Source organism: Corvus moneduloides, chromosome 9 (genome assembly GCF_009650955.1).
Source record: "Corvus moneduloides isolate bCorMon1 chromosome 9, bCorMon1.pri, whole genome shotgun sequence".
Lineage (NCBI taxonomy): Eukaryota > Metazoa > Chordata > Aves > Passeriformes > Corvidae > Corvus > Corvus moneduloides.
Genome location: NC_045484.1, coordinates 6401133 through 6426172, shown reverse-complemented (window position 1 = coordinate 6426172; position 25040 = coordinate 6401133). Strand labels below are relative to the sequence as shown.

Here is a 25040-nt window from a genome sequence, read left to right as displayed (position 1 = left end):
TTAACACCCTGGTAAATCTTTCCGCTGCAGTTCAAACTCACGCAATGCCAAAGCTAGTTGAAGTCAACAGGAAAATTTCTACTTCCTATTTTCTAACCCAAAAAGGTTTACAATGAAGTCAGCCTGTCAGTTAGACCATTGTCCTTAAAAGTATTCCCACTGGAAGCAATGTCTTTTTGATGAGACCAATTGCTGGTTTTACAGCCTGTGAAATCACGTCACTTCTGAAACACATGTTACATTAAAGAAACACTCTGGGAAAAACCCGTTTCAACAATTGTGATGTTTTTTGGTTTCAGCCTTTTGGAATGAAAATTTCCACATTTTTTTCCCCTCAAAACTTCAGCTGATTATAAAGAGCGTGTCCTAAAGGCTGAAGGAAAAAACCCAAAACATAAGCTACTTTTTCTCCCTTCAAACCGCGACTTTTTTCATGAAAAACATCACTTCTGACAGCAGAGGCTGAACAAAGATCTCCGACTCCTTTCTTATCCTACCAAAAAATCTGCAAATCTGCTTTCCAGACCACTAGTAAACTTGTTTAATCCATGTGTCCCATGGGTTTCTGTGAAAAGCAACTCCCCCTGTAACTCCCTAAACTCAGCAAAGTATTTGACCTGCTGCATTTCCTGTACATTGGTCCACAGATCAAAACCAGTTGAAAAGCACCACATGATCTAGAGGTGCCCATTTAACACAGAGTGTTCAGAAGGAACCCCCAAATGCTCTGCTGGAGGTGAGCTTGGCTCTGGTGCTGACCTTTTCCATCTGCCTACCCAGGTGGCTCACGGCTGAGGCTCTGGGAAATGCTCTGCTCCATGCACAGCCCAAAAAACCAACATGGGTTGGGTTGTTTTCCTTCTTGTCTTTTCCTTTTTCTGTCTTAAAAAAAAAATCTTCCAGCACTGACCTCCACAACTGGACAAGCCTTTGCAACAGCAAATCTCCCTGGAGGGACATGGGCACCTGCTCAACAGATCCAGGCTGGAGCTGTGCCTGCTCACGCCAGAGTACTGGTGGCATCTCTGACCTCCCAGGAGTTTATTTGCCACCCAGTGTTGTGTGAATCCTCAGCCTCCAGAAGATCTATACCAGGGAATATCTGCATTTCACCAGCGTCCAGGACACATGGATGTGTGTTTCTGGAGCTCTTCTCAGCCATCTGCATCCCCTCAGTTCCCTCTCCATGGCTGGGCTGGTCGCTTTCCTCACACCTCACAGCAGCAATGGGAGAGGCTAAGTGCTGCCTGCAGGAGTGTGCGAAGTCCCACAAGGTGTAAAGCTGGTAGCTACTTAAGCCCCCATTCCCACCTGCTTCTATAAGGTGCATCTCTCCCATGTTTTTGAGCTGGAAGAAATTTGGAGAGCTTCAGGGGTACTCTAAACTAGGTAAAATAGGAGTTTTCAGTCAGGGGTGTAAACTGTCCCCATTCAAAACCAGGTTGCCAGCCAAATCTGGGCTGAAACTGCAGGTCCCCAGAGGCATGGGGAAGATGATCTCACTGATGCCAAGTGAAATCCCTGCTAAACCAAAAATCTCCAGAAGTGCTCTTTAAACAAATTATTCCATCAGGAGCAGTGCACAAGAAGGCTGTCTCCAAACATCAGAATAGCTTGAGGGCTGCTCCAGACACTCTCCAGGGTCTAATAAGGGTTGAAGTCACCCTGTTGCCCCCTCCCTCCCACCCCATTCAGGCAGAGAAAAATCTCCTTCCTCCACTCAGCTGTCTGCTTCCATGAAACACAGAGGAGCATCATGTTTCTGAGGCCTAAAATCCTTCTTTCAAATAAGGCTTTCAATGGCCCATGGAGTCAAAGGTTGCTGGAGTGGGAAGTGCGGGCTGACAGCGTGACTGCCAGTCTTGTTTTCTTAGGAATCTATGCTAAAAAATGCCTAAGCAAAACATTTCTCAACTTCAAAAAAATAATAGTATCTACTTGGCTGTCTATGTAACACAGATCTGCAAATAGCTTTGGCTGACCTGTGGCTGAATGTGTTTGGAGAATAAACACACGGATTGAAAACTTTTCCCAGATCTAAAAGCAAAAACAGCCCTGGCCACGCAGCTTTGGGCCCTGCTCTCAGCCCTCTCCAGGAGTGGCTGTTAATCAGGGACTGGTACAGCATGCTGGGAAGATGGGGAGGGGGCAGAGGGCCATGCAAACACTCCACATGGCTGGAGTGTTCCAGTATTATTTCACCAAGGGTCCAATATTTTAATAACCTTACTCACTGCAAAGCTTTAATGAGGCTGCAACAACCCGGCCCTTTAAGGTGAATGGGATTGCCAAGAGATGATCAGCAGGATTAGAAAACCTGGGGAGCATGGGGTGTCTGAGGGTCCTGAGCATCCCACATGGATGTGGAAACCAGCTGCTGTGCTCCTCTGCCAGTGCAGGGGAGTGGGAGGGTGGCAGTCCAGCCTGCTTTGATGTGTAAGCTGCAAATGTCTTTGCTGAAACATTGTGGCTTCAGACAAGGGCAAGATGTGTCTTCGCATCATGGATAGGCACAGCCTGGACCTGAGGGGCTGAAAAACCAACCCTTCTCCCTTGTTCTCCTCATTAGTACATCCCAGGCACTCCAAGTGACCTCAGACAGCCCTTCCCTGTGTGCCCTTGGAAGTTACCTTTGCAGGATCTTCTGGAAGTGATTATGAAGCCCCCTGTGTAAACAACATCTCAGGAGGGACAATCTATTTTTAGAAGTGTGAGAGGTAGAAATAAGCCATGAGCATTCAGTAGGGATCTGGTACTGAGACCAGCACAGTCTCACTGGGGTGGGGAAGGAACTTGCTTCCCTTCCCTGATCATCTCCCTAGGATGCTACACGAAGGAACACTTCACAGGGAGAAAACCTTAACCCTAAAAAAAAGGATTTTGATAGACAGCAGTCCTCAGATAAAATGCAAAGGATAAGGGCTGTCTCTAAGACCAAGCTGGTGGCCATCGAAAGCATCCTTTTCCATATCTGGAGTGTGTGGATTTATGACTTGTTCTTCTGAAGATACAGGGTGGATGAGGAGGACCCCATGGAACTGAAGCAACAAACAGGAAGACCATGTGTTTGCAGATCTTACTGTGCAAACAATGCTTGGAGCAAAAAGAGGGTCAAAGCGACCGAGCAAGAGAGGTCCTGTGTGTGGTGTGGCTCCTGGAAGGCAGTGGGAAGCTGGCTGTGTCCAGGCCAGATGAACAGGAAGAAATCCAGCCAAAGGCTTCACGGTCCTGACCAACAATGAAGCCACTGTGCTAAAAAACACCCGCCAACCTCATTTTTAACTGCCTGTGAGCCAGCTGGCTCCCCACAAACCAACACATCCTGTGGATCTTGCATCCACACCCAGTTCCTGCAGAGCCAGGAATCGCACAGAAAGGACAGGGAGGCCTGTGATGTGCACGGACATCCCAGATCCTTTGAGACTGGGGTTGCCACATCCACGTTCCTTTCCTGTCATCCTTTGAGCAGCACCGACCACAGAAGGTGGGCACTGAACACCAGCCTGTCAGCTGGCCCTTAACGCAGGCAAACCACAGCACAACATTCACACACACACTTGTGCTCAGGCAGTAGAAAGAAACTGCTCACCAGCTCAGTGCTGAGCGCTGCTCCACATGGAGGAAGTAAGTTCCCAGCCCTTCCTTGCACATCCCAAGCAGTGACTGCCATGGGACAGCCACAGAACTCCCTCTTCTGGCCACTGTGCAGTGGCTGAGCCTCCCCAAGTGCTCTGACCTCCCCTCCCCTGGATCTGTGTCCTGTGGAAAGGTTTCTTCCTTGCTATAAACCAGATGCACTAGGGCAATCCTTCTGTTTCCATGTATTTCTGCCTGAGTCTCTTTCAAAAATTCCTGAATTGCAGAGAGAGACCACCAGAAAAGAAGCTGCCAGATACCGAGCCAGGACCACACTGCAAAACTGGCAATGAGATGGGGTGGGGTGGGAACAGGTAAGGAAAACCAGTGGGATGGTCAGACTGCTGTATCCTCCAGATGCCCCATGTGAGTACACCAGAGCTGTCTGAGGGCCACTTTTGGGACGATCCAGTGGAGTTATTCACTCACCTGTAGGGTGAGGCGGTCCCCCAGGAGAGATAGTCGGTGGGTCTTGGAGCGGGGCGAGGTACTATGGGCTGCTCCACGGCGGTCACATCCCCTGAGTAGGATTTGAGCAGAGAGGCGTTCTTGCTGGCCAGCATGGCCCTCTCGTTCCGGCGGAACTTGGCTCTCCGGTTCTGGAACCACACCTGGAGGGGGAAGAGCACAGACTCACCAACCATCACAACCAGCTCTGCTGTGACACTTGCCCCATCCCCACGCCACTGTGCCCCGCAGGCTCTGCAAAAGCTGGCTGCTTGGCCAGCCTGTCCCAGGGAACCCTAAGGACAAGACAATCCTCATGCCTGCTCTGATAAAGCCCTCATGTGAGGGACTGGCTGAGGGGCACGGGTCTGTCCTGTGCTGATGGCAGCAAGGCCTGGGAGTGCTGTACAACTCATGTTCCATGATCTGCTTTGACCTTCAGAAGATGCAGGCTTGCAAGCTAAGAGCTCAAGATAACATGAGCAGCCTGTGCATTCAACACCTTGGCCTTGAACGAGCCATATGGACACATCTGACTGGGCAGGTGGCAAATGGTGGGGGCAGATCGGGCCTGGCAGTCTTCCTCAAGGCATGGTGCACTTGCGGCTGCAGTACAGCATGACCCAGGAGCTCGGTGACCCTAGTGTGCCATACAGCCCTCAAGGATTCCTGCTGCCATACTGGAGTGGCCTGATGATCCCCCAGGTGAGGTGTGCCTGGGTATAAACTGTGGGATTACCTGAACTCTGGCTTCAGTGAGGTTGACTCTGCGTGCAAGGTCTTCCCGTACAAAGGCATCGGGGTAGTGTGTCCTCTCAAAGACCCTCTCTAGTGCCTGGAGCTGGCTGCTGTTGAAGGTAGTCCTGTTCCTCCTCTGCTTTCTTTTCTTCTTCTCTTCTGAGTTCAACTGATCATCTGGAGAGACAATTGGAGATGTGAAAAGTGAGAAAGCTACGAGCCCACAGCCACGGAGTGAACAACCTCAATGGTTGCAGGACAGAAAGGGCTTGGGAAGGGGCTTGCACAATTTCAACACGACACATTAACCACACTGTGTTAGTCCCCATATAAAGAGGAGGGGAAAAGTGCACTCATCCCAAGCATTTATTTTCCAACTCAACTGTGTAAGACTTGTACGAGCTCTCTCACGTTACCCCAGGTCTCAGCCTCCTTATCTCTGAAAAGCAACAAAAAAAGCCCAAAATGCATCTTACCATTCCCAATAATCCTGGAAATCTTTTCTCACGCCAAAGAATCACAAAGCCCTGTTCTCTTGGCTTCAAGTTTCCAAGGATTGCTCTTACTGTGACATAATACAGCTCTCTGGGGTAACAGCATGTTGGATACTATTACTGAGGAACAGTTGTGCCCTCTGCAGCATCCTCCTTGCCTTGCCCAGCCCAGCAAGGTGTTAAACAACCACCCGCGCATCCCATAAGAGCATGTATTGTTTTGTACCTGGTTTGCATTTACTCGGCAATAAATCAATACATCTGGATCACACCACTACTGTCTGTGCTTACAGTCACTGGAGCAACATAGTGCTGAGCTAACCATGAAATGGCTTTTCTGAACAAGTGTGTGCTCTGCACCAGCTCTCCTTTTCCCAGTGCTGTTGGCAGAGCAACATCTCCTATTCCAGAGTATGTTCACCCACCACACCAATCCCAGCCCAGCAAACCCTTCAGTTACCACAGGATGCCACACCAAAGGAAGGGGAGAGCAAGGCACCAGCCTGCAGAGGCAGGAGGCCACTGCTGGCACTGTGAAAGGGCACCCCACAGGCTGCAGGATGGGCATGTCACTGCCTTGCACTCATCCCTCTTCAGCTGCTCCATGTGTGTAGGGTGCCACCAAAACCACCCAGATTAACCCGGGGGGATCTGAGCCAATATTCATGTCAGCATTAAAGTATTTTGATCCCTGAATCTATAAAAATGCACATGCTAGTGAATCATATTCTAAGTTCACCACCGCACACCTTGGCCCAGGCGACAGTCTCACCATGGAGAGTCCCAGGGCTTGACCTGCTATGTACAGTTGGAGAACACCCCCTCAACAGTCACTCCTTTTGCCATGTACAAATATGACAGCTCCCCCATCCTCCTCCTCTCCAGGGGGTATGTTAGGCACAGGGAGGGGCTGACAAGGAAATTAAAGTCTACAGTTGCTGTCCTCACCACCTGTTTGTGTTGCTTTTCACAGACCATATGGTACCAGTTACTGCACCTGAAGGCCTTTGGAGCAAGGCCCATCCACTTGGGAACAAAAGGACATTCCTCTTAAATTAAAGTAGGGTTTTCAAATTCCTGCAGGTTTACAGTGCCTCCATCCCTAATCCTTCTCCAACAGCCTGATGATCCCCAGAAGACTTCTTTCCAGCCTGGGGATTCCTGGGTGCAAAAATACGCCCTTGGTTTTCCCATATCCAAGAGGAAGTGTTTGGAGACCAGTTTTTACAGGCACACTGAGTCGTAAAGCTGAGCTGGGAAGGGACTGGCAGAGGCAGGAATGTGCAAGAAAAACAAATGCACATAGGAATGCCAGGGAATTAAAGCAAGACTTCAGGTGAATCTATCAGCTTGGGTGGTGGGAAGTAAAGCAGTGGAGCAGAGGGACGGGATTTAACTGCTGCTTGTGCAGAACCCCCTGCACACATTTCTCCCTGCTGGGGGGTTTAATGCTGTCACAGGGTCACTGCCCTATAAAGAAGGAGAAAAATCCTACATGTCCTTCCCTTGACTCATCATCAAACCCTTCTCAACAAGGGTCAGTTACTTCCCCCTGGCTCAGCTGGCGAGTTTCGACACAGCTGTGCCGCTGTGCACCACACAACACAGCAAACGAGCCTAAGGGCACAAACGTCCCTCCGAACGCCACAAACATTGCAAGACCAGCTGCTGAAGAGGCCAATGTCAACATGGCCTCCTTCAGAGTTATCCATTTCATGCTATTTTCCAATCTAAACCCTGCCTATGCAGAGTGTATGAACAAATCAATAAAAGCCTTTGGAACCCCTTCAGAATCCCATCCAGGCCTCTGAAGCATCAGTTTCTGCCCAGAAGACAACACCCGGCTGGAGGGAACACGAGCCTGAGGCCGTCTGGCCGTTGCTCAATCCTTCGTGACAGCTACGCATGAGGAAGGGTGAGCACATCCCTCTGGGGAGCAAGAAGAAGGGCCAAATCTGTAAAACACTGGAGAACAAGAATTTCTCCCTGCCAAGCACGTTAGCACAATTTGCCTGGTTTCCTCCCGGCGTAAATCGAGACGCCGGTGATTCACAGCTCACCTCGTAATTACTGCGCCCAAAAATAGCCGGGCCGAGGAACGGAAAGTGTCCGCGCTGAGTGACTCACGGCCGGGTCACCGCTGGCTAAAGCACCCCCAGCCTCGGCTGGCATGGAGCAGGGCTGTGAGTCACCCCCCTTTTCCAGGGACAGAGCTGGATGGAGGTGACAGCAAAGCACAACCTGTGACAGGGAGGTTCAGAACTTTGGGGTCTCCTTTTGCCGCACCTCTGGAACAGCGCAAGATCCAAAGGTCTACAGGAGCGACTCGGGTAGCGGGGAAAAGAATAATAACAGAATAACCCAGTCCAGAGCAGCACTGGGTTGATTGCTCCTTGTGTCTTGCCATGCAGGCATCTGCCACATGCTGGTTACAAACTGCTAACAGGGGCTGCACACACCTAAACCCCAGCTGCCTGCACATGTCACCTTGCTCACAGCACTCCCCAGCTGCCTTCAGCATGTCAGCAGGGTACTTCTTTTTCTCTGCCATTATTTCTTTATCAGGAAACAACGCCGAACACTGAAAAATGGTATTCCTGAACAGTGTTGACAGCACTAGTGACTGGAGTCAGCAGAAACGGAGAGGAGAGGAAAACAGCTCTAAAGCTTTTTAGATAGGTCAGAAGTCTTTCATCAACATTCTTTTAATCAGAAAAATTTTATTACAAGCAGTGTTCTCAAAAGCTGAGCAGCTTGCAAACATGCCTCGCAGAGAAATCGAAATGCGCGTTCTCCTCTCAGGAACCCAACGCTGGAAAATCTGGGAATTTCATTTCCAAATCCCAACCTTTCATGCTGGGCTGGGGGACTTTGTGTCCTGTTTCCACATTTGCATTTTCCTGCGTTATTTCTACATTCTCCCATAATGTGCAAGTCCTGGTGTCATACACAAGTGCACCAAAGCATTTTTAAGTGCTCCTAAATGATACAGCATGAAAAATCCCATTCTTCTTTCCTCTTGCAGCGAGGCAGATCCACACTTGCAGACACTCCAGTCTATTCTCCTCACTTCACAGCGCCTGTCCCAGTGTCTCTAACTATCACTGGGTCACCATCAGGCAGCTCCTCTTGGGCTGCCACATTGAAAATACAGTGCATTAAAAAAACAAAACAGAGCTGAGAACTAAATGCCTATGTAGAAGTTTCAAGACTGGTATTTTTTCCATCAATACTTAAAACCGCACATATTTTAGATTTCCAGTTTGCAGGAATGCTTGTGCATTGCATTCATTCCAGGTCAGAAGAAAAGCTAATTTCCAGATGGGATTTACATTCTGTGGGCAGTTTGGAAAAGTTTTGACCAGTCCTATTAAGTCCAGAACCAGCTATTATAGTACATTAATTGGATCCAAATTGAAAGTAAACAATTTGATTTAATTAAGGGAGGGACAGAGACACTCAACCACAGTATAAAGTACAGTAAGGCAGGAAAGATTTGTCACATCAGTTACAGAAACTCTAAACCGAGAAAGGATTCCAGGAAGAAAATAAGGAATCTCACTCTAATCACAGCCTTCAAAATAAGAAGCTAACGTTTGAGCAGAGATTTAAGAACAAGCAAGAAGAATTATTTCACAGTAAAAAAAAAATAAACTATAAACTAATAAGGCAGCAACTAAAAATTCTTAAAATACAAAAAATACTGCAATCCAGAGAAAGTTTTATTCAGATTGGTGGAGAAAGAAAGGAAAAGGGAGAAAAGAAAGGAAAGGAACAGGGCTTTTTATTGGGTTTAAACTTAAATTTAATGAAGTTTGAATAGAAATATTTCTGTGTGCTCCCCCAGCCCTGGGCAGACTCCTCTCCCCAACATCAGCCATCCAGTTTAAAGCCTGTCACAGACTCCCAGTCCAGTTTTACTCACGCTCTGCTTTGCTTTCGATTCAGTACATTCCTCCAAAATATTGCAACACTGTGAGTGCAGGGCAGCTTTGTCAAGTGGAGGAATGGGAAGCAGGGATGGGGACATACAAAATCCACACGGTGACAAAGCCCTGCCCCACTGATTTGAGACGAGTCTCACATGATTTTCCAGCCTGCTCCTCTGGGCACTGGGAGCCCATCATCCAGCAGCAGCATCCGGTGTCTTTGCCAGATGTGAGCAGGGACAGAAGACGGGCAGGGGGACATACACGGGTAAGATTTCATGCTCAGAGCTGCCTGAAGTAGCTTTCTAAGACCTCCCAGGAGAGAACGAACTCCAGCTCACACATATTTCTGTGCACAAGAGAAGTATTTTCAATGGAAATAAGGTTTAACTTCAGGGCACACAAATGCTGCACGGATAAGGTGTAAGTACCTCACAGCAGCCATCACAAATGTAGGCAATACAGAATGAAAGATAACATTTAAAAGCGAAGTAAATATGTTAAGGTAGGAGATGCCTATTAAGTCATGTACTGAAGCTAGCCCTGACGAGCCCAGCTGTACAACAGTGATAACAGAAGGTTTTTATTTGTAATTACAGGTCAGACTACAGAGATTTTTGAACTATCATTTTCCTCTCATACCACAACACCAGCTGAGCTTTTTTCCTAACCTCGGCTGTTTATTTGTTTTTTTCTGCACTATCTTAATGTTTAAATTATTTCAATTACACGGAAAATTCAAGTATCCAAAGTTCAAGTCTTGTTAAGAGCACCAGGAACACAGAAAAAACTAACAAAGAAACAGATGCTCTATTTCCTTTAAAAGCCATCTCTTGTGATTATCTCACAGTCAGGTTCAAGTTTTGCACATAAATAATAAGTTGTTCTGTGCAAGAGCACAAAGCTTCAGAAAGGCAATACTGAATTTTTCATACCAAATCTGAGTTTTAATATTAAATGGAAAAATGTGCCTATTTTCAGCGTTACCCGTGGGGCTACAGCAGTTCCTCTCCGAAGTGTCTGCAATGTGGAACCTATCAGGGTGATTTTCAGCTGACTGCATACAAACAGTTACAGATCATTATGGAGCTGTGAATGGCTGCTGCATGGATAGCAGGGAGAGAGCACTGCCCTGCCTCTACTGTTGCACTTGGCTCTGCCTGCCAGACCTGCTGAGGTCCTGTACAGCCACAGCCTCACCAGCATCAAGGATGAAACCCTCGCTGTCCTCCCTCAGGACAGGTGCTCAAGCAGAGGGACCTCCTGCCTGCACCGTGGCCAAAAGAGACATTCTCATGTGGGATTCGAGGCACAGTACAGTCAATGACGCTCGCCACCAGGAATGAGGTCTTGGGGCTGTCACCTTCCAGGTGGAGAGTGTGTAGACACCTCCAAGCTCCTGAAAATAGTTTCCAGCATGCAAACAAATCTTCACCCAAACTTACCAGGCACTGGGGACTTGAGTGCAGAGGCTTTCCGCTCTGCTCTGCACTTTTGTGGGTGTGCAGGGATCAGGTCCCATTAAAATCCCAACCTGCCCTGTTCTTGACCCACAGACAGGGCAGCACCAGAAGCCAAGAGCCCTATTCTAAGGCAAATGTAAGCCAGAACTTCTTTTCAGGGTGGTATCAGCTCTGCTGCTCTGCCTCTCATCTGGTGGCAACCTGCAGAGCACATGGGCAGTTACAGCAGCTAAGATGTGAGCCCTCCCTAACCATGTCAGTGTTCCCACTTGCTGGAGCTGACAGAAGAAATTATATTTGGGGAAAAAAAAAGTAATCATGATCCCATGGAAATCCAGAGAGTCTCCCTGGGAAGACATAATGTTAAGTGTTAATTATTGGGAGAACAACATTTGCGGGGGCAGACATATACATCCTCCTCCAGGAATTGGTACAAAGCCATGGAAAGTCCCCCTACATCCCACAGACCGGTCTGAGTTCTGCTGTAACAGCTCTGCTTTTATATTCACTAGGGTTTTCCTTCTGTGCATCCTACAGCTCACAAGGCACATGGCTTAGTCCTGCTCTTCTAACAAGCCTTTCTGACGGGTCTTGGGGTCAGAGTGTTCCCATAATACAATAAGCGCTGTATGGATCTCATAAGCTCCAAGGCACAGTATGTTATGTGTTTGGAATTCCTTGTATGCTTTTATACTTTGTTTTACATATTGTAATTTTTATATGCATTACCACATTGATCCTTGGAAAATTAATTTAAAAAAACCTCCACATAATCAAAAGCAAACACATATTTTAAAAGCCTGCCAGCGGCAAATCATGTTCTGTGAGACTGCACTTTGTAACTGACAAAGAGACCAAACCACCAGACCGTGGCGGAGATCCAGGAGCATGGATTCACCAGGCTCAGGAGGGGACAGGATCCAAGGGGGCTGTGTTCCCCTGAGTCCCTCATTAGATCAACCCAACGCTGCAGAGACATTGGACCCATGACAGAGGAGAAGGAACGCAATTGCAGAGCTGCGCCAGCCAAACCCCACCATCACACCCGGAGGTGTCACACCCCAAATGTCCCAGCACAGCACTCGGCTGCCATGGTGCCAGCGTGACCTCCAGACCTTCCTGGAGAGCTGGAGCCCCTCAGCCTCCACAGCCCCTCCCTCAGTCCTGGTTAAGACCCTCGATCAGTGTTCGGCACGGTGGAACATGTGTGAGCTCACGGCTTTGCAAGGTCAGGGGTTTGACTTCCAACACCCGCGTCCTCTTCCCATCAGCTCCCCTTCTTGTGCCATGTGTCCTGAAGTTTCATCCTAGGAATGGCATTTACTCAGCACAGACCAAACTTCCCAACCTCCACCCTGCTCCATCAGTATCTTCTCACTTCCAAAGATGCCTCTCTACATTCTTGATCCCCTCCCTGCCCTGGTTCATTCCAGAAGACAAAAAAAAAAAAAAAAAAAAAAAAAAAAAAAATTTCTCCTCTCCTGTCCAGCACCCTTTTCCTTCCTTTCTCCGCAGACTTGAAAAGCCAAGCTGTAGGACACTGCCCCCTTTAATGCACACATGGTGTATTCCAAACCAGCACATCAGCTCTGAGTGTCCTTCAGAGCCACCACTGCTCTTAACTTGACTGTGCAATTAAAACTTTCCATGCAGAACAGACTGAAGTGTCAGGACGGCCAATATCAATATACACCGTGAGCTGCCTCCAAGACAGAGGCAACAAGCACCACTGCAATTAGGACAGGACAGGTTACTAATGTATTTTCCATACTCATATCCCCCTGGAGTGAGCTCCATAGGGTTACAGGTTATACAAAAGGCACACGGTATTATTTCTACCTGCTTCCCTGCTGGATTTTCCTAGTGTCCCCTTCTCTTTATGTACAGAGGTGACCCCCACGCCAGACCTATCACTTGCCATGAATCATGAAGAGATGGAAGCCATGAAGTGGAGACCTGGCACTGCATGCCCACCTGGACTCTGGGCAACACTGCTTTTAATACACGTCCTCTTGCATTTAGAAAAAGTGGCAAAAAATCCTCATGAACTTCAGCTAGAAAAACTTTCAAATAAGGAAAATTAGATATTTTTGCAACAAGCTGACAAGTGCAAAAATAAAAAGGGGGGTGGGAAAAGAAAAACAAAAGGGTTTTTGTCAAGACAGAAAAGAGCTGCCTTGGGGGGGATTTTTTTTCAATCCATATGTACATTGCAGACGAACCAATTGGCATTTCAACTGGCTCATTTCCAAACACTGTGGCAGCCACGAGAGTCTGCAAATGTTCCCCAGCAAGCTCCTGCCCTCACGGGGAACGACTGACTCAAGCTGACTGGCTCCATGAATGTCTCTGCTTGTCCAGGTCCGCATTGTGCTGCTGAGAAGTGCCATTATTCAGCAGCCATCCCAACTGGATCTGGAAATTCACTTGGACAGGTTTTTTTAGTACGTGGGACCTGCACAAACAGACTGACAATGACCAGTGGGATGCACACGCCAGCTGGCTCCGCTGGTAGGCAGGAACACTGCTCTCAATGAATATTTCATCTGTGTATTCCTGGAATATCCAGCCCTGCAAACTGCATGGCATGGAACAGCCATGCCAGGACCACAGGGTGCCACGGGCCAGGAGAATGGGAGGTGCAAATGGCGACGAGAACATGGGAATGAGCTCTCCAAGGGCTGTGCTCCCTTTCATTAGCATCCAAGAACAAATGTGTTTCAAGGAAATTGGACCACCACCACCCCTTCCCAAGCAAACTGGACTGGAGCTGCCGCAAAGCTTCACTTAGAAACCCATTTTTTTTACCGCTAATGGATTTTATGGATCCCTCTTGATCACAACTGGAAAAACAATGTCATCCAAGGTCCAGAAATAACATAACTTGAGCCTGGCACTCAGCATCCAGCCCACCTGCCTTTTCCAAGGGCTGAGCATCCCGACTGGGATCACACTCCTTGGGTGGGGGATAAAGGCCCTTAACAGTTGCTACAGGAGGCAAAGGGATCAGAGCGTGTAGGGCCATTTAAAAACAACTTTCTCCTTCCCAGGTCCACAGTTAAAACATACTCTTCAAAGGAGAAAGGACAAGGAGATGGAACAAGGCTGCTGCTGGTGTCTGGGAGATTTTTGTTGGACAGAGGGACATCCAGCAAAACAGGAAGGCAGATGGGACAGATCATGGGCTCCAGGATGCTCCACACCCCAGCTCTGCAGGATGCAAAAAGAAATCAGGCTCAGACCCACCTCCATCATTTGCCTCTTCTGGACGGTGAACGCATTTCACATTAGCTAACAAATTGCTACATCTTATGTTTCTTAGTCTGCTGGAATGATGAATATTTTGGAATGTATTTTGAATGGTTCCTTGCCAGAGTTGAACAATCATCCAGAAATCTGAAATCAAAAAGCTGAAGAATGGAAACCCTGTCTTTCCAGAGTTCACCGCAGTTTGAAAAGCACAACTCCCAGCAGCAGAGGCAAAATAATGAGAGTGCCTGTGAATTGAGGCACACAAGGGTATGTTGGAAATGACAATCCTTAATATGGAATAATAAGTTTTGCCTCCAGGTGATGAATACATTATAGGATATCTGTTTATTCCTGCCCTTAATCTGTCTGAAATGTCAGATACTCTAACCTGGAGGATCAGACAATTTAAGGGACCTGTGCAGGAAGGTGGGACATCTCAGCCACAAAACACTGCTTTTGGTCTGGTGCAGGGTTAGCAGACAAATGCTGCAGTTCTAGCAAAATTTAACAGAATTTAAACCTTTTAAAGGGCTCTAGCTAATGAATCACATCTACTTCCAGACCAGCCATATCCTCACCTAGCACAGGAGTATCTCAAAACCAGCATAAGATTGGATGGCTTGCCCGAATCAGTTCACATGGATCACCAGCCACCAGGCAGCGAGGGCTGAGCCAGCTCAGCGTAAACCCCAAGCCTGGATGGAAAGTCTCCATGGATAAAGGAGACCATAAGTGGTCTGGTCTCATTGGAACAGCTCCAGGGAATAAGCTTTTCTCTCCCCCATAGAGATGGGCTGTCTAGACACATTGGCAAGGCTGTGCTGCCGAATTTGCAGCGCTGCATCCTTCTCATATCCACCCTGTCAAATACAGCAAATTCCTGTCCCTCAGCCTGTTAGCCTGGGCATTTTTTCAAACTTCCTAGTGTCACTCATGTCCAGAAATGTCAATTATGTTTAATGAGACATTTTTAAACAGCTTTCTCCACACACGCAGGAAAACATCTTATTTTCTCTATCAACCCTCTGGCAAAATAATTTATTATTTCATTATTTCATTAAATATTTTTTTGCTAACAATTAAAGTAAAAATAAAGTAAATCGAGTACAAGGTATTTTTAAGCCAAGAAACACTGATATATGAATATGAATTGCAATGGAAATGAAGGAAAAAATGTTCTCCAAATAATAACAATACTACTCAGCAAACCCTCTGGGAGTTAGGTGATGTTTTTCACTGGAAAAACAATGTTTGAGAATATTTAGAGAGAACACGCCTAGCCTCAGGACCACATTCAATACAGTACGGAAGTGCAGATTTAAACCCATCCACATCAAAGCTGTCCTGAAAGAAGCAAATTACCTTCCACAGATTAAAGATTGCAGGGGTGATTAGTGTGTATTACACAGATTTCTCCATCATCAGAGGTCCTCAAAGCAGGCTAGAGGAATGTGTGCCAGGGCTAGTGTAGGTCAAAGAGCACGTAAAAATTCCATCTGGCAGCTTCATCAGTTCACTGCCAGACTCACATCCCTGGAGCTCACACCACTTTTCCAGCTCTCAGTGAAGCTGTATTTGGGGAAGAGCTTTAGTAGATGGCAACAAAACCAGCAAAAATCAAAACTGGGGACACCAGACAGCAGAGCAGGGTTGGATTTGGCAGCCTGGGAAACTCCCTGCCTTGCTGAAGGACTGTGGGCAGGACAGGCTGCTCCTCTGAGCCTCTGCTTCCTTCCCTGCTTAGCCTCACCCATCTGCTCAGACATCCCTCTCTCTGAGGATGTGCTGTGCCACTCTCTTTGCTCATAATACATCCAGTAGCCCCATGCTTAGAAAGGTGCAGACAAAAAGCAAATCACTTCCAAATAAATCAGAAGTGGGATGCACTGGCACTACATTCACGCTGTTGATCTTCACAGCACAGAAAATAAAATAACAGCAAGTAACAAAAACACTTTCAGTGTGTGGTATAAAGGTACATAGCAGCTATTTCATTTCAGTTGCATACACGAATGATGGCTGGTGTATTTGTGAGTCCTGCAGTCCCATTTCCCAGCCATTGTCAGTGCTAGCAGGGCACAGAGCCCTAGATCATCCCACTGCTGCAGTGCAGGCCCTCCCTCAGCCTTGCTGACCTACTGAACCACAAATCCAGACCTGGATGTCTGGGTCAATTGAGACAGAAAGATCCATGGGATGGGCTCTCTCTCTGCTTCACTCAAGGGGACTTCTGAAATCACCTTATCCCTAGGAAAGAAAGCTCAGCTGCTCCTGGCTGCTCACAGAAACCTCAAGAGCCTTCATCTTCACTTAGATCTCTGCCAACCTCTCTGGTCACGTGAGCAAGTATGCAGGTGGTTCTCTGTCAGAGGTGGCCTCCTCCCTCTCTTTCACGCAGCTCTCCACACATCTCCCAGAAAGGGGTACCAGGGATGGCCAGCACAGCTCAGGCTGAACACCCTCTCTAGCCAGCCCCAGGGCCCAGCCAGGTGCTGGACATGCTGAGCTGGAACCAGTGAGCACCTGTGAGCAACCAGACACAACCAGAGGCTCCTGGCCATGGGCCACCACCAGCCTGGATGCCTGTGGGGACGTCCTCCAACTGGCCCCACATCCCAGCCCACTCACACCAACTCTCCAGGCTCCCCTGTAGTCACACAAATTGAATTCAATTCATGCATGGGAATCCAGTGTCCTGATATGCCAACAACTGTACCTGCAACCTGTACAGGGCCTGGATTTTCTGGTACAGGTCAGCTGCAATTATGCTTCCATCCCAGGCACAAGGGACACTACAGAGTGGTGCTGGGTGGACTGAAATATCCCCCATGCAGGTCCTGGAACACGCAGATGGCTACACAAAGACCACTGCCACGCAGCGAGGTGTAACAAAGAACCCCAAACCAGCTGGGAGAGAACTAAAGCACAACGTTCTGGTCCTGAAATAGGCCCTCTTTTTCTTTTAAGCACAGCTCATTATATGTTTGCTGGAAAAACAGAAAAGCATTTTCCACAGAGAGGAGGACATCCAAGAAAAGCCCTTTCGGACATAAATTGGCAAGAGACTCCCAAGCATTTATCTTCAGCATAGAATGTGCTCTGTCAGGAGGGCTGTAACTAACAATACGCTGAAAAACATGCCACAGACTTCCACTGTATTTTATTTGGCACTAAGGGGTTATTCCTCAACACAAAGTATTCGCAACTGGCATCGGTTAAACGAGAAATTACAACCTTCAAAAGACCTATTTAGCGTTAGCTGCAGAAAGTACGGAATTTGCCATGGGCTTTGACGACAACAGATTATGCCCCATAAAACGCTGCAAACATGCTCGGCTACAATGCTCGGCACGAGCTGCCAGTTCAGTGGGGGGATTGAGAATTCAGCACTTCCTGCCCCTTCTCAGGAGGCTGCTGTCTGGTTTAGGACTGGTGATATCCCTCTCCCCAGCTCCCCAGCTCACTACCACAGGGCCTGGGACTCAGCAAGCTGGCTTCTGCCAAGGGCCTTGCTAAGCTGGTGGCTGCTAAACACTAAGGCTACAAAGGTACCCCGAGCTCATTAGCCCCACAGCTCATTAGTGCTAAGGAGAAGTATGAGGGAAGCATCCCATTCCCCCAGGCTGGATGGTCAGCTGGGATAGACTGTAGTCAACAGCATGGAAAGTGGGTTACCTGGCTCTGCTTCCAGCGTGGAGGTCTGGGAGCTCCATCGCCTCCTGACTTGGCACAACTCAGCCACAAGCCAGGACAAAAGGCAGCCTCTCTTCCCTGTCCCTGGATTATTCCCACCTCCCCGGGAGGAGGAAAGAGCTCTGCCACCAAACTCCCCAGGCCCTCAAACTTTTTTCCACTCTGGCTCTGAGTGCTCCAGAAAAGGAAAGCTCAGAACTGGGGATCCTTGCTGGTGTTTGCTCGGGATGAATGCCATGTCCACACGGGAGAGCGTGCACGCTTGGAGAAGGGAAAGGCCAGCACTCAGCTGCCTGCATTGCGCCAGGGCTATCTGTAGTTAACCTGTACAAAATGACAGGGATTCTCACAGTCCAGAAATTATCTCCGCCCCGGCTCTAAAAGGGGGTTTCAGAGAAGTCAGCCTGAGCTACGTCTTCCTGCCACAAACCTGGAGCCTGCTCGATGAGCTGTAAAATGTTCCCGTCCCTCCGCTCGGCGAGAGCTTTGCTGTTTCTTTCCCCAGCACAAGTTAGGGGCACGCAGCACCAGCAGACCTACAGAGACAGGGGTTTGTTGGGCAGAAACCCTTTGTCTACCTTGTCCTGGAAGGATATTTAACCATTCACAGGACTCGTGCAGCACCAACAGAGAAGAAAGGGGAAAACGAGCCCCCTTGCGGGCAGCTGCAGCCCGTGGCACGCAGCCTGCCCGCGTGGGCATCGCTGCTCAGCACTTGTAAAACCCAGACTGCACAAGTTGACCCCTGCTCCTGCAAGCCCAGGAATTGTCACCTGGCTTGAAATTAAGTGTGTCTGTGAGTCTTTACTGGGCTGGGGAGAGGAGAGAGCTTTGCCACGGTTGCGCCACTCAGCATTGTTCATGCACAGCAGGAGCAGCCAAAGCAGGACCAACCTAAATATTCATGGGTCCTAAGCTGGATCCTCTGAGAACCGTGCTACTGCCCCCGCTGGAGATCAGCATTGACACAGCCTCCATCCAGACTGGCTGTGCCTTCTCTCGGGTGCATTCTCTGCTCTTTTTTAACCTTAAAGCTGGCTGAGTCTCATCCTTCTGCTGTACACACATTGACAGAGTTGTGCTTTTTTCATCCCAGGTTTTAACATGACCCCAGAATCTGAAGCCTAAAATAAAAATAAAATAGATAAATAAAAGCCACGGTCCTTCAAGGAGTCACAGCAACGCTGAGACTGGGCTTTGGTCTTGCTGTGCTGGCATGGCACCTTCAGGCAGTAAGTGAGAGTCTTCCCATAAAGGCTCTGGGCACTCTTGGCATCCTGGTAGTAATGGCCTGTCGTTAGTCAGCTTTTCTGTTTTAAAAGCTGAAGTGTGACTGCTAAACCCACCTGCAGAGCCTGTGTTGCTCTAGCCACTTGCAGTCAGGTACCAAACTAGAGGCTGAAATGCCCAACTTGAGGCAACGCACAGGAAAATTTCAGTCATTTCCCAGCCCACAAGTCAGATGGCAATTTCTACAGGGCACAGCCTGGAAGGCAGACCCTGGAGTCCTCCAGGGCAAAAAAAGCCTCTTAAATTTACTCTCCTTACACAGAGACTCACAGGGAGACCAAGTCAACATCGTCAAATGAGTGTCCCGGAATCCTGTTTTATTTCCCAACATCTGACGGGAAGGAGTGCATCAAACCGCTGTCATCCACTGCCATGGGCTCATTCCTGCCCAATTCACAGCGGATGCACGGACCACTCCCAGCTTAGACACTGCTTTTACTCAGCAGAGAGTTTAAGTGCCCCCTGATGAACAGAGACACTTTCCTGAATCAAAACCAACAGGAAGAAAACCCCAGATCTCCACATAAAGTAAACCCAAGTAATATTTCAACCAAATCAGTTCCTAGTGTTAGAAGCATTACAGGAGCTGGAGATGAAAATCTCTTTTTAAGCTGGAAAACTCATCCCCGATGAAGGATGGATGAGTTACTAAAACAAATATTACATTTTGCTCTGGCCAACAGGACTCTGCTCAGGGGAGCTAAAGTACTCCCAAAGATTATTATTTATGCACAGCTAACTTCAAGTCCTCTTGCCTGCTGAGCCCAGGTTGTGATACAACATGCAGATTTTGCCCACAAACCTCTTCTGTTGGTCAGGCATTTGTTTCACAGTTGCTCTGGCAGTTTTATGGAATCTATTACATGGGCACAGAGGTGATAAAACACTAAACCTCTCAGTCCTGGGCATGGATTATACCCCTTCCTGCTTACCTGCCAGCCTATGGCCAAAATCAGGAGTCCCATCCCATGCCAGCCTTGGGAGACCTGCTGCTGCACTCATCCAGAGCCATGCCCAGAGAGAAGGGTGCCCATGTCCACCCTAATCACACATCTGCCCCATAGCTCCACCAGCAGCTCCCACCAGCACTGGCTGAAACAGGCCAGGCTGACCCAAAACAACACCAAAACCCTGCAACTGCCCAGATGGCTTTGGGGTATCCTCTCCCACCTGGCAGCCCTCCGTTACTGAGGACCAGCCTTTCTCACTTTCACCTACTCCCCATGCTTCCAGTTTTCACACAGAAAGGGCTTTAACTTCTCTCAAATCATTTGAGGAAATAAGCCTGGGAAATGTCAAAGGCTGGAAACCCAAACACTTCAAAAGTTACTATGGATAGTAACCAAAGGGGTTACAGGAGGGGAAATACCTCCTGTTGGCTAGAGCAGAGATGCTGCTCCTGAGCCATTAGGTCTCCCACTGTGAGTCTTGCCTTTAAACTGCAAAATAAAAAAAGAGGGAAAAGCTGTTGGAAAACCCCATCAAAGATCTCTTCCTCTCTCCCGGCTTCCCATCCTCCTCGCTCCCCGTGCTGGCTGAGCTCAAGGCTGGCTGTGCCTTGCTCAAAGCCTGGCTTGCCACGTTAGAGCAAAGCGAGTTGAGGATGGGCCTCGGCCCTTTGAAGCAGCCACAACAGAGAGGACATCCTCTCCTCAGGGACATGCCACACGGGCCTGGCCCAGCCACCAGGAGAGCAAAGCCAGCATGGAATGTGTGGCAGGCAGGAGAGAGGCAGTGATGGAGAAGAAGCCATGGGACAGAGCTCACAGCAGCCTCCCACAGGAGCTGGGCATTCAGAGAGGAGACTATGTCCTCAAACGGGTTGCTCTGGGCACCAAATCCCTCCAGGCGCCTTCCAGAAGGGCAGCCCAGCTTTCCCAGCTGGCTTCAAGTGGCTTACCAGAGGAAATGCTTACAATGCAACATGCTCTTTGCCTCTGATCTCCTGGCAGTTTTTGAGGAATTGGCCAATTTCAGCCACATTTTGACCACTTGAACAGAAATTGTGAAGGTAATTCAGCTCCTATTAATTTTTTGAAAACCTGGTGGCTTGGTAAAAGGAAAGAGGATTATTAACGCCAGCAGCAAAGACCAAGCAGCTGGGTGAGCCCAAGCTTTTACAAGACACAAGAACCCAGAGTATCACAGTGCTGCTCTAACAAAACAGAGGAAAATCCCAGCAGAGCTCAGCCCAGACTGCCCCACAAACATCCCTGCAGGTGCACAGTGGCAGGAGCAGTACTGCCATCTGCTGCCACCTTCACATAACCCCACCTCACCTTCATGGTAAGACCAGAGCTGGAGGAGCCCAGGGCTCTGACAGAGCAGACCAAGCTCCACATTTTGGTCTTTTTAACTATTAATCGTGGAGAAAGCAGAGATGAAGACGATGGGGAGTGCAGCACCAACTGCATCTGTGTGCCCTGCAGGGAGGGAGCACAGGCCCCGCTCTTCGGGGACACTGGCCACCCCACACCAGCCATCAATGTTCCGCTCCCATTCCCCGCTGCCACAGAACTTCCTGTGGGCTCGGACCAGCAGATGGCAGCAGAATAACAGAAAAGCCCCTTTGCATCTCCCCAAATCGTCCCGCAGCACTATCCCCCTCCTCCCCCCCAAACAGACAGGGCACAGGGCACTGGCACAAACCGATGGCTTTTAGCTCTATTTTAAAAGCCTGAGCTGACCTCTTCGGGGCTTCTACCACACAAACTCGGGGAGAAAAAAAGACATGTCAAACTAAGAGATACCCTTCTTTTTTGAGGCTTATGTCTTTTTTTTTTCTCCTGCAACATAGATGCTGCTTTTAAATGAAACACAGAAGCAAAGTATTTACCCAAAGCATCTGCCTTCTCCATAATTGCTTTAACTTGGTCAGAACTGACAGAAGTTCTCTGCCTGCTGAATTTGAACAGGATCTGCATTTCTTGATGTAGAAGCAATTCACTTGAGAAGTGCCAGGCTACATTTCTAGGCAGGAAGGTGCCCTTCTCCTTGGCTGTTGTGACTGTCAACACTGTTAGAGGAAAGACCAGTGCTGCTTCCCCAGCAGCTTCTGCTGTTAGCTAATGACAACATCCCTGACCCCAGCAGGTTGAGCATTTGTCTCAACTCTCTCAAGCAACAGACTGGCTCAGCTCAAGGTGGGCATTTTCCCCAGGGGGTACCCACCTCTCTCTTGCACACCAGATGTGCAAGAATTTTTCTCCTTACAAAGAAGCTGCCCTAAAACAGAATCAACATCCAGTGCATGTCCTGCAGCAAAATCCATCCACATCAGAGAGTTAAGGATGATCCTATTCCCACTCCTGCCTTGTGGTAGGATTCCCATTCCTGATCATCAAGGTGAATAACCATGTTTTCAGAAGGACCTGGGCAGAGGTGATGGTGATCTCCAGGGATGGTGTCTGCAGCACAGACAAGATTCTCCCAGTCCCTGTCTCAGCTGTGACACATAATAAGATGGACGCGAGCACAACGCAGTGACACCAAACGCCCCGGAGACACGGCCATGGCTCTGCCTGGGGCAGGTTTAATGTGCTCGGGGAGGCACCAGGATTGACTCAGAAGCTTGAATCCTGCCTGGAGTCAATCTGGGACAAATTCAGAGACCTTCTGACTTTCACACCCAGACTGAGTTTTGAACATGGCTCAGCCCAGCAAAGTTTTAAAAGCAGTTTGATTATTTTGATCTTTTCCCCACATCCCCATTATTAATCATACTGAAGGAAAGCATAATTCCTCCAAACCAAACCGCTTACCAAACCATTTCTCGGCAAATTTTTTATTCAATGTCCCTTCTAGGAACAGAGCACATTTGGAAACCTCCAGGACTCCATACACCTTGTCCAGCAGCACATCCATGACCACATGTCTGCCAACACTGAGCATCGGTGCTGGAAAATGACCACGCCAGTGAGGTGGAGAAAGGCTCCCATTGCCACGGGCTCAGTGGTGGAGCAGAGAACCAGCCATAAGGGCTTTGTTTTATGAACCTTCCTGGAAGAGCTGCCCTTCTCCAGCTCTTTGGGCATTCCTGGTTTAGCAGCTCTTTCCTTGCTGGCAACAACTGAATGCACAGCAGAGTGCGCACACAGGGGATGGATCGTGGCTCTGATCATCCCAACCCTGCAAACCCTTCTGCTCCCTTCCCTTGGTACCAGCCCTGCACAGCCACCTCTGACCTCCCTGGGGAGCTCACCCTACCAGTTCAGAGATGCTCTGTCCCACAAGGATGCTGAGCACATTTATCCCTCTTCCCACCACTGATTAGATTTGCAGCTCTCCCTGTTTTCCTCATTTTACCCGAAGCTGGCAGGGTTGCAGTTACAGGAGACACTGCTCACACAGAGCCTCAACCTGGCCAGAAATACCAGAAATCACATGCAACAGCCTGTTGTCTTCAGAGCTGCAGTAAACTCCGAAGAGGTCCTGAAATACAAGAGAAGGTTGGGCTATTCCCATGGCTGATGTTTGCCCCTCACAGCTCTGCAGAGGCTTTCCTATCTCTGTTATTCCTAACAGTGGGATTTTGAAGAGGGGATTGTCATATAAATGTGTGGCAGATGGTTCACATAAGGGCCTGAGTTATGATCAGATATGAGGGCATTGCTTTCCTTTTGTGTTTCTCGCTATGTTTTGGTTCAAACCTGTAAACGGACTTATACCAAGTGGATCTGTGTTCTCCATCTGGTCCTGTGTTCTGATTTCCTGGCAGGAATATCCCTGACATCGGATTGCGCAGGAATGCTGCAGCACATCCTCCGTCCCACGGCCAGAGCCGAGCTCTTCAGTTTCTGTGTGAGACCCAGCCATAGCATTTCACCCAGCTACCCCACTAGTGAGACCAATAATTCACAGCTGACAAAAGCTACTCTTCCAAGAGGGCTTCCAGACATTAATGGATGGAGCAGCCAGAACTCTCCTTTGGAGTTATTTCTAGTGATTACACAGCATCTCACAGTTAAAAAATGCGTTTCCTACCTCCTTTGAATGCATGTCTGGCTTTTGCTCCCACTGGCTCTCATTCCACCTTTCTCTGATGGATTAAAGGGATGGGGGAGAAAGACTTCTCCCTAGAAAGTCACAGAAATGTGGATTCAAATCCATCACCACAAGTGTCTGGAAGAACTCTTGCCACTGCGTGGCCCAAAAGGGACAGCGATACATCACAGAATCTAAAGTGCTCCCACTCAGCGTGGAGATCAGGGAAGCAGAGCGGAGAGCAAAGTCCTTCTGAGGATTCCTGGAGAGAAGCACCATGGGTGTAGCAAGACAGGCAGGGAGAATGGGGAGCCTGGCATCAAAAAGCAAGAAAACCAGGACTCAGCACCCAGCTCCACGCAGAGTGCTTCAACCCTCCCAGAACAAGGCATCCCCTTCACTTGCTGGCTGTAACCTCTTCCAGACGTTGACTCTCTCTGGTCAAGGGAACACACAAAATACATAAAGGCAAACATGAACCTGCCCAGAATGATGAAAGGCAGCTTTCTGGGGTGACTTTCCTGCTAATCGCATCCTAGTTTTTCTTTTCAGTCATTCTGTCCAGTGACTATGACCCTTCCCCATCCACACACTTGCTGTCAGCTAGATGGGTGCCTCTCGCCCCACAGGCATCCCAGCCAAAGACACAGAGCAACTTGCCTGGAATGTGGGGGAAAATTGGAGACAGCACCATTGTGCTGGCCAGAACAGATGAAACTCAGGATTAAACAAGCTCCCACTAAAGTCACGCAGCCATTGAAACTTGGGAGAAGGATTCCCTTCCCAAGGTAGGACGAGCTCTACACTGTTTATTCCTTCACACGTTTGTCTCCATCAGATCTGTGAAGTCTCCACAAATTTTAGCACCACCTCTTCCAAGGTTTCCTTATCCTCTCTAGACCTGGGAACATTTCCCTACTGCCTCACATCTGCAATGGCAGTAGGTGGGCTTGGAAATCAATTTATACTTGAGCCTGAGCACCTCTTCTTTCCTTCTAAACTGGAGCTGGAGCTCTCTTTTCATCTTCTCTGGACTCTTTTTGCCTTAGTTTGCACCTTCCTTGACACACAGGTTGCCCAAACAGAGCCCAGCTGGAGCCCTCCCCACGGCTGAG

At 48.6% G+C, this 25040-nt stretch overlaps 1 protein-coding gene across 1 annotated transcript in view; it reads right to left on the bottom strand.

Annotated features, from left to right (window-relative positions):
• PRRX1 (paired related homeobox 1) overlaps window positions 1-25040 on the bottom strand; it is a 39484-nt gene that overhangs the window by 3721 nt on the left and 10723 nt on the right. The window contains exons 2-3 of the mRNA XM_032118251.1: window positions 4823-5064; window positions 4066-4247 (exon numbers count right to left, since the gene is read on the bottom strand). Coding sequence (XP_031974142.1) covers window positions 4066-4247; window positions 4823-5064 — 424 coding nt within the window. The remainder of the gene's footprint in view (window positions 1-4065; window positions 4248-4822; window positions 5065-25040) is intronic.